This window comes from Pavona decussata, unplaced genomic scaffold (genome assembly GCF_977016875.1).
Source record: "Pavona decussata unplaced genomic scaffold, jaPavDecu1.1 SCAFFOLD_83, whole genome shotgun sequence".
Lineage (NCBI taxonomy): Eukaryota > Metazoa > Cnidaria > Anthozoa > Scleractinia > Agariciidae > Pavona > Pavona decussata.
The window spans coordinates 731093-745099 of NW_028145501.1; the positions used below are offsets into that span (position 1 = coordinate 731093).

The 14007-nt window shown below is 38.8% G+C and overlaps 1 protein-coding gene and 1 long non-coding RNA gene across 4 annotated transcripts in view; one reads left to right on the forward strand and one right to left on the reverse strand.

The window, feature by feature from the left end:
* LOC146475715 (uncharacterized) overlaps positions 1 to 14007 on the forward strand; it is a 37827-nt gene that overhangs the window by 8112 nt on the left and 15708 nt on the right. The window lies entirely within an intron of this gene.
* LOC146475716 (uncharacterized) overlaps positions 1 to 14007 on the reverse strand; it is a 67500-nt gene that overhangs the window by 1038 nt on the left and 52455 nt on the right. For 2 of the 3 annotated variants that reach the window (XM_085115414.1, XM_085115413.1), the window contains exons 2-8: positions 11555 to 11751; positions 11072 to 11265; positions 10239 to 10385; positions 7472 to 8344; positions 6546 to 6826; positions 4796 to 4939; positions 637 to 831 (exon numbers count right to left, since the gene is read on the reverse strand). In XM_085115414.1, the coding sequence (XP_084971540.1) occupies positions 637 to 831; positions 4796 to 4939; positions 6546 to 6826; positions 7472 to 8344; positions 10239 to 10385; positions 11072 to 11265; positions 11555 to 11751 (2031 nt within the window). The remainder of the gene's footprint in view (positions 1 to 636; positions 832 to 4795; positions 4940 to 6545; positions 6827 to 7471; positions 8345 to 10238; positions 10386 to 11071; positions 11266 to 11554; positions 11752 to 14007) is intronic. The other variant, XM_085115415.1, reaches the window with a different exon arrangement.

Consider the following 14007-nt stretch of genomic DNA (forward strand, 5'->3'; position numbering starts at 1 on the left):
TCTTTAGTGATCAAAACCTGCCTCTTATTTTCGAATTGTTTGTGTTTAGTTAAATTTGGGCAATAAAAAGGACTTTTTTCTGATAGAATGTGTCCATGTTTAAACCACACGAGGTAACTATTCTTACTAATGGCTTTTTGTGAAAGAAAGAAATTTTTCACCTTGTCCGACCGAATGCTCGATGCAACGAAAATTCATACTAAAAGCGAAAGTGTCATGAGGGTTTTGACCACTTTTGTTAAAAATTATGAAATGAAATAAGACCTTCACTCAGCTACAAAATAATTATAGAACAACATTTCTTGAAAGGAACGACTCGAGATCTGTTCTAGCGCATTTTGGAAACAAAAAATGCGAGAACTTGAAAAACGTTAGCCTAACATTTTCAGGTTTCAATCCGTTCCGACCTACTCTGTCTCTGGCCAGAGGCACTAATCGACAGTTTTATGGCGCTGGGGTGATAATTTATAACAAAAGTAGACAAATCATTTTTTTGGGTTTTGTAGGGACATGATACTTCCCCTTTAAATTGTTTTGAAGCCTATTTGCATGGTTAGACCTCTCTATTGTTGTCATAGTTAGCTGCTTATGATCAAACCAACATGTAATGTATGTCTTGCATCATTGATGACTTACGCTGAATCTATCACGGGTATGTTTGACCGCTGTGGACACAATGATCTCCTGTTTATGTTTGTCATCCTGACAATCCACCTGTTTAACCGCAAATGCTGCACGAAACTGAGTCACATCCTTATCAGCCAAACAGAACAGAAACGTACAACAGGGCATGCGCTCGATCCCCTCCCATATGTGTTGAAAATCAATTATCTGAAGAAGGACAGATTACAATTGGTATTAGTCTATTTTCAAGTTACAAGATACTACTACCACCACCACCACCACCACAACCACCACCAAAGTAGTTCCACTACTACTACTATTACTACTACTACTATTACTATTCTAAGTCCTCTGTTATTCAACTTTTATATTAACAATCTGCCATATTCATTTCAAAACGCGCTTTCTGATCCATTTGTCCTCCCAAATGGAACGAAAATAAACTCACTTCTGTATGCTGATGATTTAATCATTCTGTCGAGATCCAAAACAGGATTGCAAAACTGTTTAAATACGCTATCTTCTTACTGCAAATCATGGATGCTAAAAATTAATCCTAAGAAGACGAAAGTAATGATCTTTCAGAAACGCTCAAAGAAATCCGTTGACATTAATTTTAAAATAGACACCGAGCCTGTTGAAATTGTTCAGGAATACACTTATTTAGGAACTCGTTTAACCCCAACAGGAAATTTCACTCTTGCGTTAGATCACTTAAAAGGAAAGGCCATGCACGCCTTCTCTAACATCCAAAAACACACACTCCTCAGTAAACTAAATCCCAACACAGCATCTCAGATCTTCGACACGATGATATTCTCGATCTTAAGCTATAACAGTGAGGTTTGGGGTATGTACACGAAGCAGGAGTTCAAAACATGGGATAATTCCCCATTAGAAAAAGTACATTTAAAGTTTTGTAAACGCTATTTGGAGGTAAACAACAAAGCCTCTAACCTAGCATGTAGGGCTGAGTTAGGGCGATATCCATTACTTATTGCAATAAACCAAAAATTATGAAATACTTTGTTTACCTAAACAATAAGGAGAATGACTCTATCGTTAAGCAATCTTTTCTGATGTCAAAACATTTACACTCCATTAATAATTCCGGTTTTTACTCCAATTTTATGGGCATGTTAGAAAAATACTATTCATCTGATCTAAATCCTGAAAATTTTAGCAATGAGACAATAAGGCAAATTGAAACTAATATGAAAAACAAGTATCTACGTTTCTGGCAACACAACCTTGAACACTCAAAAAAGTTAGAGTTCTATAAGGTTTTCAAAAATGAATACTCTTCGTCTAATTATTTAACTCGTTTAAGAAATTTTCCTGATAGACGAAACCTAGTTAAGTTCAAATTAAGTAACCACAAACTCAGAATTGAAGCTGGTAGATATCAGAAAGATCATCTTCCTAGAGAGTTAAGATTATGTCAGTTGTGTCAATCAAATCAAGTGGAAAATGAAACTCATTTCTTGTTTCAATGTAGTTGCTACTCTTTACAGAGGCAGACATTCTATGAAGACATAAGTAAAATGATACCTGATATTCAAACGAAATCGACATCAGACATTGTGAAACTACTGATGAACTCTAAAGACTATAATGTAAACAAACTGGTTATGAAGTTTATTTCTTCATGTATGATTATACGTGACAGGCTATTATTGGATATTGATGATGTAACTTAGAATTAATTATATATTGTTATAATACTTTACACTGTTTTGTTAGTACTTAGATTATATAAAGCTTTTGCAATACTGTAAATCTTGTGGTCATGCAAATAAAGCAATTACTACTACTACTACTACCACCACCACCACCACCACCACCACCACCACCACCACCACTACTACTACTACTACTACTACTACTACTACTACTACTACTACTACTACTACTACTACTACTACTACTACTACTGATAATAATAATAATAATAATAGTAATAATAGTAATAATAGTAATAGTAATAGTAATAGTAATAGTAATAGTAATAGTAATAGTAATAGTAATAGTAATAGTAATAGTAATAGTAATAGTAATAGTAATAGTAATAGTAATAGAGATATTGATATTCTCTCTTTTATTTTTACCTCGATAGCACGATACAAAAGAGGTTCTTTGTCAAATCGTTGAACAGTTTTAACCAAAAGACAGCAACATCGCCGTGACAGTGCCCCTTCAGGAAGCATTATTCTGCAAAATTTCAAACTTGAACATTCCGAAAATGGTACCCGCTATTCTGAAGAAATTCGAAGGACTTGCATATAACCAAGCCGACAAATTTGAGCGTTCTTTTTGCGAAGTTTTTGCTCTGGCCGGCCAGTTCTGACAAATGGATATGACTGTTTGGTTCTACCTTACTGATCTTAAGGACGGTGTCTGCTAATACCGAAGTATTTTTGTGCGGTTTATGACTATGTGGGATAAGTAGACCTAAGCAAGGGCTATTGGAATTCAAAAAGAAAATTGGGGGTAACCACGCATTTTTCAGAGATAACTAAGCAATAATAGAGACCTTAAGATCGAGGTTTCTCGGCATTTCCCGCGAACCGCGAACGTCAAGAAATCATGTGACCAGTGCCTTGCCGTCACGTTTGCGGTTTGAGGTTCACGTTTGTACGACAAGACCACGCTCTAGAGGTAAGTGATTTACCGCAAGTTTTTTTGCACCCTAACACATCACAATCTCACGTTTGAGAGGAAATACTACTGTTTAGAACTATGTCACTTATTAATTATCGAGTTCTTTTTCATAGAAACGTAATTTTATGACGATTTCTCAGCTAAAATAGAAGTGAACGAACGAATGAATTGAAAACAAACATGGCAGCCGGCTATTTGTTACTGAAACTGTTTAGCGAGTCGGATTACATTGTGGTTAAACTACGATAAACAAAGTAAAATAAAAGCAGATTTCTGATGATATGTGAATGCATACTAGAAATAAGAAATCGAGATCTTCATCGCTCGAAGACGAGCCTTCAGAACTGCTATCATCCAGCTGCATAACGTCTAGCAGATCTTTGTAGTCTTGTCTGATTTAAAGAGGGTCAGTGATTTAGTGTTCTGCTCTCATTAATCAATAAAATCCAACAAACACATCAAAATTCACATCTCACCTTCGAGCAGCAGCCATCTTGTTTTTGTACTAATTTCTCATAATTCACCAGTGCTATCACCCGTGGATCTTAAGTCCCAAATATGGGCAGACGGCTAACATGAAACCGCTAACCGCAAACCGCGGTTTGGCGTTTGCGGTAAGATGGCCAAACCTCGATCTTAAGGTCTCTAAAATCTCTAAAAAGCGCCAAAACATAAAGCAATGTATGAGATTTTTTCCTAAATTGAAGCTTAATTATCTCTGAAAAATGCATGGTTACCCCCAATTTTCTTTTGAGATACCAAAAGCATTTGCTAAGTTCTGCTTTCTCCGTATAGTTTTAAACCGCGCAAAAATATTCCTGTGTTAGTAAGCACCACCCATAGGAAACCCGAGTATCTCGCGATGCGCAGAACGTATGCGCAGTAACAATAGTAGGCAAGTTTCTTTGTCATACTATAAACGCTCTTGGAGTTACGAAGGAGGGGAACAAGCAGTATCTTTTTCTCTCTCCCTCGGCTCTCAGCCCGCTCGAGAACTTAAAAAAAACTCAGTTAAATAAGTGCCAAATAATGGTTAAATTTGGGCCACATCATACTTCCAATATAAATTTGTGGATTTTTTGGAAATATAACGTCTTAATACGTATCTTAATCTCGTATTTGAAAATGTATATGACATATTTTTGAGTGCCTCAGGCGCGAATTTTACATTCATACGGTTTTAGTTTTAAAATAACCTTTGTAGTTCTGTGGATAAATAAATGGTCCTATGGAGTATATAACACACCGATAACTGCAGTTGAAAACCCAGATCGAGTACTGCTCTTTCCTTTTTTGTCCAAATTTATTTTTTTTAGTCAAAGTGAACGTAGAAGTTGAGAAATCATTTTCATGTCCAGCTCATCATAGAAGCAGGCGATGTTCAAAATATTTGCAAATTGGTTTGGAAGAATAGTGAGTGAGGAAAGAAACAGAAACACTAACAAACCAAGTCAAGTAAGGAAAACTACAGAGAAGACAAAAGGTTGGACTGTAGTGTCCACATGTGTACCTTGTTATCTCCAAGTGTGGTTGTCCAGCCGGAGTGTAAGTTTGTAACTTGAACCAAAACATCAGATTCTCCTTTTATTAAATCAAATGGCTTAATTTCCTTCGCTTCTCCTCGTAACTTGTCAACTTCTTGATTATGCACCGCCTGGAAGACAATTGTGAATAAGGTAAGACTCTCATAGTGTAACCAAAGATTCGCAGGTTTAATTTTCGGCAAACGCCATGAAACTTTACAAATTTTTCACTAATTTACCTGGGAACAATTTAATGCGTTAAATCAGTGCTCATTGAAGTTAATGTTACCATGGCAACCAAATTTTGACAAGCCCTTTTTTGTAGGAAATGGAATCTTCCACTTTTCCATCGAGAAAAATTATTTTTTCGAGTTTCTTGATTTGCTCTGACGAAGGGCTAACGGTCGAAACGCCAGCACTCAAATTTCTTCACGGTGGCCAAATTACCTTGAATTTTTATTAAAACATTCATTGTAGCTTGGTAAAAAATGTCTACTTTGTTTTTCCTGCCTGTCAGGCTAGTAAAAATCGTATTTGACTTTTTTCGCTGTAACTAGCGCGTCAGGAAATAACGGCGGCTCCATTGCTTTTATTGTTTTCCATCATAAATGGTTCGTTCTATCTGTTCAATTAAAGCAAAGCCTGTTTCACGCGTGATTGTGAGCTGTCAATATAAAAGAGCTAATACAGAATTATTTAATGTCATGAATTGTCAAAACGTTTTCAGCAATGTAAAACAACAGCCGGAAATTCGTCTACGTTCACAGGCTAAGTTCACAAGCGATAACGCGTCTCTTTTGTTTGAAGTCTCTGAAATCCCCGCGAGTAAGGAGTTATTCACATGAGGGTTAGTGGTTTGTGGTTGCCTCTGTGTCAGGCAGGTTGAAAAATTCTTGCTAACAAAAAAAAGTAACTTTCTTTTATTGTTTTTGATAACTTCTTGCCCAAGTTTAGTGGCCTTCTCAAGTTTTGGGAAAACGCGACAGCGGAACTGCTGTTATAGAAATTTGGAAGGAATTCCCACCTCATGTGACGTCATAAGTTCTCCTTGTGGGCCACAAATAAAACATCTATAGAGTGTGTGCACGGCAGCCATGTTGGAGGACTAAAACAATAAAAGTTATTTGCATAAAAATAGAATATATTTCCTAAAGGAAAATCATTGTATTGTTTCGGTCCTCCAACATGGCCGTCGTGCACACACTTTATAGACGTTCCTTTTAGTGTCAAACGTTCGTATTCAAAACAAAAAAGCCCGATCATAAATTCACATGTTTGCATGAAACTTCTGAGACTAACATACACAACGACTCAAAATTTAGATATCCAGTAGACTCTTGTGGCCCTTTTAAACGGTTTCAACATCTGCTTCAACATGCTTTCAACACTTTAATGAACCAAATGATAGGGGTGTTTGAAGAGGTCGTTCAAGGTTGTTGAAAGTGTAAAAAATGTTGAAAGCTCTTTGAAAGCGTGTTGAGTCAAATTAAAATTGGTTTAAACTTTCATTCAACATCCATACAACATTTCCTTTGCTCTCGAAAATGTTGAAGGGTGTTGAAGCCGTATGAATACTCCGTTCATCCAACATCCGTTCAACTTTTGTTTAACGAATATTGGTGAAATGTTAAACAGTTTATACGGGCCTTTACCACCTAGGCTTGACATCTGGTGTGGTAGCTAACGGGAGGATTTTACTATGTAAATAGATAAAGACATTGTGCCTACATAACAGACCTCTAAATGCGCTGGTGTATCGGAAACGCAATACACCCTGACAGCACAATCTCCGTCAGTCTCGGGTTGGGTGACATAAGCTAAAATCTTGACTGGTTTCATAGCCTTCTTTGTTGAACCTGGGTGTCCTGTCACAGCAAAACCCGTAAAGTGATCCACGACAATGTGGACCACGTTTCGTTCCGTTATAGCTAAATATGGTCCTGAGCCATCTTGCCTGCTGACATCAATCAGCTCCTTCCAGTCGGCTGGCCTTCCCGAGCCACTCTCATTGTACTGGACTACGAAAACACAAAAGGAAAGTTAAATAGACTCTGAAAGGTCCCTTTGTTCCTCTATTTTATTAGGTTAAAAAGACTCAGCAAGACAAGCAACCGGCTGTACTCACAAAGATAACTCGCACAGGCCTTCGAATTACATAAATTTTGTGCACAACCGATACACAGCGGTTCTGATTGTAGTCGAAAGCAACACTTTTTTTCAGTTGTATATTTTACCCGTGACTGTAAAAAGGCCTAGATTGTCCCAACCGGTGATTTCTCCTTTATACTCGCATCGCCTCTGACAGTTTTGGAGTTCGAGGCCTATGAACAGCAACTGGCTCACCAGCTGTGTGTCCAAGATCACTTTATGGCTCTCATTCCCGGCTAGATTAGCCCAGATCAAAAGCAATTGCTTTGTGAGTAGAATATGGCTAAGCTGCTTGTATGGTCGGCCGGTTTTTTCCTAGAAAAGGCTGCTCTTATTGTTACGTTCCAAGTTTGTAAGGTGTTCCATGGTAATGTGTAAACATATGCATTAATATTTTATTAGCTACAAGTTACAGTTAGCAGTTCTTTTTTGCCGCCATCACCTAGCACAATGCCCGTTTGGCCAAGTAGTGCTTCGCTAGGTGTGCTTATGTTTAGTTTGGGTCATTTTTTTACCTTTTAAATTGCAAGATCCTTCCCCGAGAAGAGCACAATATGGCATACTGAGAATCACGTGACGATCAAACTTGAGGCCATTAGGACCGCACTCCACTACTGGGCTCAACAGAGGCTCTTTGGAAGAAACCTTTGGATGTTCCTTTTCTTGGTTCATGATAGCTATGAATATTCCTTCAGTGCGACCCTCCGAAATAGCGTGCGGTGGTATAGTTAGGCTCACGCCTGTGTCACCGATAGTTAATTTCCCTCCTTTGTGATCCACTAATCCACACGCGACCATTTTGGGATCTGCATTGACTGGAAGGTTTGAGATATTCCATATCATTCGAGAGACATCTGAAGCCGATGAATTGATGCTTCCAGTGGAACGTATTTCCTCATGCTCCCATTCTCTGTTCCGTTCGAGTATACTTTCAGCTTCAACATCGATCATTGTCTTGGAAGGTTCTTTGAGTGGCGGTAACACCTCGAAATTTTGATTTGCTGATGGTCTAGTGAGATTAACTTCTGTGTCATGGCTGGTTAATTTCCCTTCGTTGTGATCCACCAATCTGCAAGGTTCTTTGAGCGGCGGCGAGGCATTAAAATTTTGATCTTCTGATGGTATAGTGATACTAACTTCTTTGTCATCCTTGGTTAATTTCCCTCCGCTGTCATCCACTAATCTGGAAGGTTCTTTGAGCGGTGGCAACGCATCAAAAAAATTTTGATCTTCAGCTGCAACGTTCATGGTGTTACGAGGTTCTTTATGCCGTTGCCGTTGCAAGAAATAAGATTCCTCCTCAAATATTGGCGATAAAGCCATTACCTTTCGAGAAGACCTTGGAGCAGGTTCTGAGTAAGATGACCCAAAGGTGGCTGTTGTTTGTCCTGTAAAAAAGAGAATATGTTGTCACTCAGTACAAGACTTTACTTAGAATAGTGTTTCAAGAAGGGAAAATATTCAACAACAATGGAATCAGTTGAGTCTGGGTAAAATTGCACGTATGTGCTCAACTTAGCATTTACCGCCTCTCGAACAACAACGGCAACCATCATAATCCTAACAATACGATTATTCCATTATAAAAGAAAAGTAATGTTATGTTTTAAGCCTGATACTGACTAGCAGAATACATCTATCAATATAATACTACTGATGATGATGATAAAAGTATTAATAATGACACTAACGATCACAAGGATTTAAGGAGGCTCGCAGCAGTTTTTCTGAACTTAGGGTGGACGTTTTGAAATTACCATCTCCCATAGAAGGTAAACTTCGATCACCTTCATACTACATTATCATTTCAACCTATGATCAAAGGTAATTGGCCCATCGGTTTCCAAGCAACAACTATAACCATAGCAACGGTAGCGCATAATCTCTCGTTTTAAACATTGTCGATTATCTCGCAATGTAGTCAGACACTTTATGACGAAGCTTTCAATCAGACAACTTGTAGGCGAAATTAGAAAAACAAAACAACTAGAAAAAAAATTACGGGGTGATTTTGTTTATTCCTGCATTTTTCACCAACATCTCTTGCAAAATAAAACTTGACACTTTGTCTTTTCTGTTAAAAGATTTTCCTCTTAGCAGAATATTCTAAATGTGTATTGAGCTTCATGGGTGTCTCCGACTTTAAGATTTTATGTTTAAAAACAAAGTAAAATAAAGCGCAAAAAAAAAAAAGATAAAGTTCCTACTTTGTATAAATCGAGATATCTTTCAAATGCCTTCACAGATTTTTTTTTGTTAAATTACAAGCGGTTAGAGTAAGAATTCTTTTCGACATTTGCGTAAGTTTTAGGCCTAAGAACCGAAACCGTTGTTAGGCAAGAAGATTAAAACTGGGCTAGTTTCAGTCGTTATTCGCTTTCTCCGAACAAGAGTTTTATATTGTTTTTCCGGTTCTATTTCACTGCTATTCACATGCTTTGAATATTTATCATAACGTGAAGTCGTGCAAAATGGTAAATTTACAATGGAAGACTTGAAAAGCAGAAGCGTATATTTATGTAAATTTTACCTTTTGCACGACTTCACGTAATCATAAATATTCACAGCACGTGAACAGCAGTGAAATAGATCCGGACAAACAAAATGAAACTTTTGTTCGGAGAGATTCAGCCTTCTTATTCAGCCTTATTCAAAACTTCCACCCTAAATCCAGAAAAACTGCTGCGAGCCTCCTTAATACGATAATGGTAACAACACCCACGAAAATTCTGGAAGTGTAAATTGGATATGGGACTCTACCCGCTCGTTTCATGAAAATATGACTGAGCGACTGACTGATAATTTCTCTGATAACAGTACTGAGGAAACATTCCAGGCGGCTCACAGGGCACTAGTTGTCTGGGTATTTGCGCGATTTCAATTCAACTAAGTTCACTGAGCTACGATGTTGAAAAATATTTCGAGCAAGGTGTGGACATAGCATAATACTTGGTGAGGTGAGGAATGGAGTGACATGGCGGTAGGCTTACAAACACTCTTCTCAATTTGACGCTCCTTTTCATCAAGTGTCCAGAATGGGTGAACAGTTGTTTGTTTTGTTGTTGTTATCTTCTGATTATACCCTTTGAGGGACATTTCTATTTGAGGCAATTAAATGATAATGTCCTGTGACGCAGGGAAGAAACAGTTCAAAATTGGGCACCTGATACACAAACTGAGAAAAAGTAATTTAAAAGATAAGGGACGTGTATCGTATAGATATATGCGAAAAGTAAATAACCTGAACGATGTTTTCCCTCAATCTCTTAAGTCTAGACTCACCCTCCACATCTTTTGCCAGTGTCCAGGTTTTTCCTCCCTTCTTAATGGGGCGTGTTTTGCAGTAGAAATATAAAGCAATCATCAAAAGCGAAGCAATTGGCATCGTATACGTAATGGCGATCCGCAAAACGAGTCCAACCTGTAATTCTGGAACTTTGTCAGGAAGAAAACATTGAATTAATTTCTTTCCTGCTTGTAATTTAGAAGACAGCTAGGAATCAAGAAGACTATCACTCTAAGTCGTTTGTTTTAACCACGTTTAATCTTATTTATTTTGGACGTTTTTGAGTAGCAGAAGCTTCTTTTCCGTTGTATTCGCTGTACTGACGGGCGCGAGGAAAAGCGAACTCTGCCCTGGCTCGAAACAGACTGTACTGAGCATGCGCCACGGTTACCTAGCGACCGAACCGTTACGTGATGCTTTTGGCTTTGCGAGCTCACTAAATGACAGCGGAGTAACTGTGGACGAACATCGAGAGACAGTGAGAACAATACGAGCGAGAGACAGTGAGCGAGCAATGAGCGAGAGACAGTGAGAACAATACAATACGGGAACATGCAGAGATCTCTTTACCTCGCGCCCGTTCAGTTGCATCTCATCTATGATTCGCTTTCTCAGGGCAGAAATATTCCCAATGTGCCCCTGGATACGATTTAATGGCGGGTATTTGTTAGGCATGGTATACTGGCTGGTATCTCACGGACAATGAGCCTAACTCAACTCTGAAATAACATTTTATAGTGATTTAGATTCTTATGAATTATTTTAGTTTGATACGCGAAACCGCGAAAAAAGAAGTTACGTTAAGTCTAAGACAACTGTGGAGACTTGCCTGAGGAATCGCTTTTCGCCTTGGTGGTGCTACTTGGTGGATGTGGCAGCCACTCTAGGCATGCCCCGTTAGGTCCAACATCAGGGTGAAAGAAACTTCCATCAACACAACCGAGGCATAAGGCCGGAGAAGTAATTGTACAATTTTTAACTATTTTGGATTTCCCCGACGGACAGTTCGAATTTACGTTACACCTGCAAAGAAATAGCATCGTCAAAACTCATTATGTCTACGTCCATTTTTTTTTTGGGCTCTTTATTCAAACACGTCACACAGAACAAGCATTAGCACTAATACAACAACAAAAAGAAGGTAATAAAGCAAACAAATTAATAAAGACTTTCTTTTGTGGAGTTATCAGAGTACGAAATGGCTCTTAAATCTGACAGCTATTCCGCTTATACCGGAATTTGGTCAATGGAACTGGGGCACTTCGCTTGCTAGACTAAGGTTCTGCAACAGATGTGTAAAGAGAAAACTTACAGAATGCATGGCTCCGTTCCGGTTGTGTTTGAATAGTCATAGCCTGGTGTACAGGGCTTGCATTCGGTATCATTCTCAGCCGCACATGGAGTTCTGACGCCATATCCCAAGGGACACCCAGAACAAGGAGAACAGGACTCGTGTACCGTACCAGTACCGTTCAGATAATGCCCCTTTGAGCATGTAACTGAGGCAAGCTATAAGGATAAAAAATCAAATTGGTGTATATAAGTTCAGTGTTCAGATCAACCAACTGTAAAAAGCCGAACATGACAATTGTACCGCAAATTTTGTCCGCTACTGAAAATATCTCATCAATACGTCCCACACGCGTTGTTTATTTCTTCGGTTTGCAGTGTATATTAACCGGTAAAGAGTGGCAATGAGAGACTTGGCGTGCACGGAGATTTCTTATTGTTCATCAGTAAGGGAAGACCTGAAGAGGGAGATAAAGGGCGAATCTTACAATTTCTGAAAAAACCTGCTTGTCAAAAATATGTTGCTATGGTAACATAAAAATCAGGGAACTAAATTCCTGGTTCCTCTTGTTGTCTCATCGCTAATCGTTTCCTACTTATCTGTCAGTCAAAGCCTTTAAACTATCAAACTCGATTGCTTATTACTCGGGCCGTGAGGCACCGAATAAGTTCTCGGGCGCGTTCTAATTTATTACTCGGGCCGTGAGGCACCGAGTTAAATTCTCGGGCGCGCTCTTTTTTTTTTTCTTTCTTTCTTTTTTTTTTTTTTTTGTTTGTGTAGCGATTGTCCAAGAGATAATACACACAAATGACGTGTCACATACAGGATGGCGGATGCAAGAGAAATACTAAAAATAAGACTTTGCATTCATAGAAAGAAGATTGTCAGAAATTCTTAATGACTACTTTAAATCATTTCTGTCCAGACTTGTAAATATCCGGACTTAAACAGTGATGACGGAAAACGTTTGCAAAAGTTTGCGTTTTAATACAATGTCGTCGATCACCACAAGATTTGGTAGAATCGAAAGCGTAGAACATTTGAATGTGGCCTTCTTGACGTAGCCTGCGTGGCCGGCGTAATCAGGGAAGAGGAGGGGAGGGCCCCGAACTCCCTCATTTTTTCTCGTTTCCCTCGCTCCCCCTCCCTTTCCCCGATGTATTCTGCGAGTCACTGTTCTTTCGAATCAAAATGGCGTCGACTGTGAAGCGTTTGCAAACGGTTGCCCTTAGCACAGAGAGGGTTCTTTAGTCGTTAGAACAAAAAGGTGATGGAAATGATGGCATGTCGAGTGGCGAAGAAAGTGATCTATATCGTCAGCTGCAACATACAAGCGACAGATCGAGGTATAAACTGTCCTGCGTGAAAACGTAAGGATTAAAGCCCGGGAATTTAAGCCTCCGTATGAAACACAAGGTATTCTACTCAACAAATGTCGTTTTCCCCTGTATTTCATTGTGACTGCAAGTAATGCAATTCTATCTGGTGTTTACTTCAGATTGCCTCACCATATCTCTATATCTATCGATTTTGGGGAGTTAGCGATGCTGGAAGTTATCACTGCTGAAAGATCGAAGGCACACGCACCACGCAGTCAAATATGGCCCGAGTTTAAGCTGGTGACAGCTTCTTGTTTTCTAAAGATTCTTGTCAATACAAAATCCTAAGATAAACAAAAAGTCACACAACGCTAATGAAACTTTCGCGAAATATATATTAGCCACAGTGCGAAGACTTGCAGTGATTGGTGTCAGTGGTGTTAGCTGAGTCGGCTGATTTTGATTCGACACCAACAACAGCACGGCTGCGAAAGGTTGGCCTTGTTATGACTGTCATCAGGAGCCATAATCAGGGATGGAGACCGTAAGCGTGGGGTCTACGCGTCTCCATGTGTTGTACCAAAAAATCTATTTTTAGAAAAAATTGCGCCACCCTTTACGTCATAAACCCGCGCGGATACACGCAAATTTGCGTGGGGTTACTACCTTATATGGAAAATGGAAGAGAAAGTCCAGTTCGGTTTTGACAAAAATACGTAATTTTTAAATACTTTGAATGTGAAAATAACAGTTTATTACCCTGCACATGTTTAAGTTCCTCCCTCTAACCTTACTAAACTACAGCTGTAAACTAAACCATTGGGGACAACTCCAGGAAATTCTCATATATAGACTGAAATGTTATTTAAAAAGTCAGTTTCAACCATTTATTTCAAACTGGTGGTAAATCCTTGAGGAGACGAGTTAAGGCCATCGTCTCAAACATTTTCTACGCGCTCACTGGCATGAATATTCGGCGCTTCAACCAAATTTTGTAAGCAGTAGTTTTACGAGTGTAATAAGCAGGCCAAAGTTTAGCATAAAAAACTTTAATTTCGAGTGCCTGTGAAACAGGTAATGGTTAAACAAGTTAGGGATTACCGAGCGAAAGGTGAAAAAGAATTCAATTTATTGGCAGAAATTACGTAGTCAAGC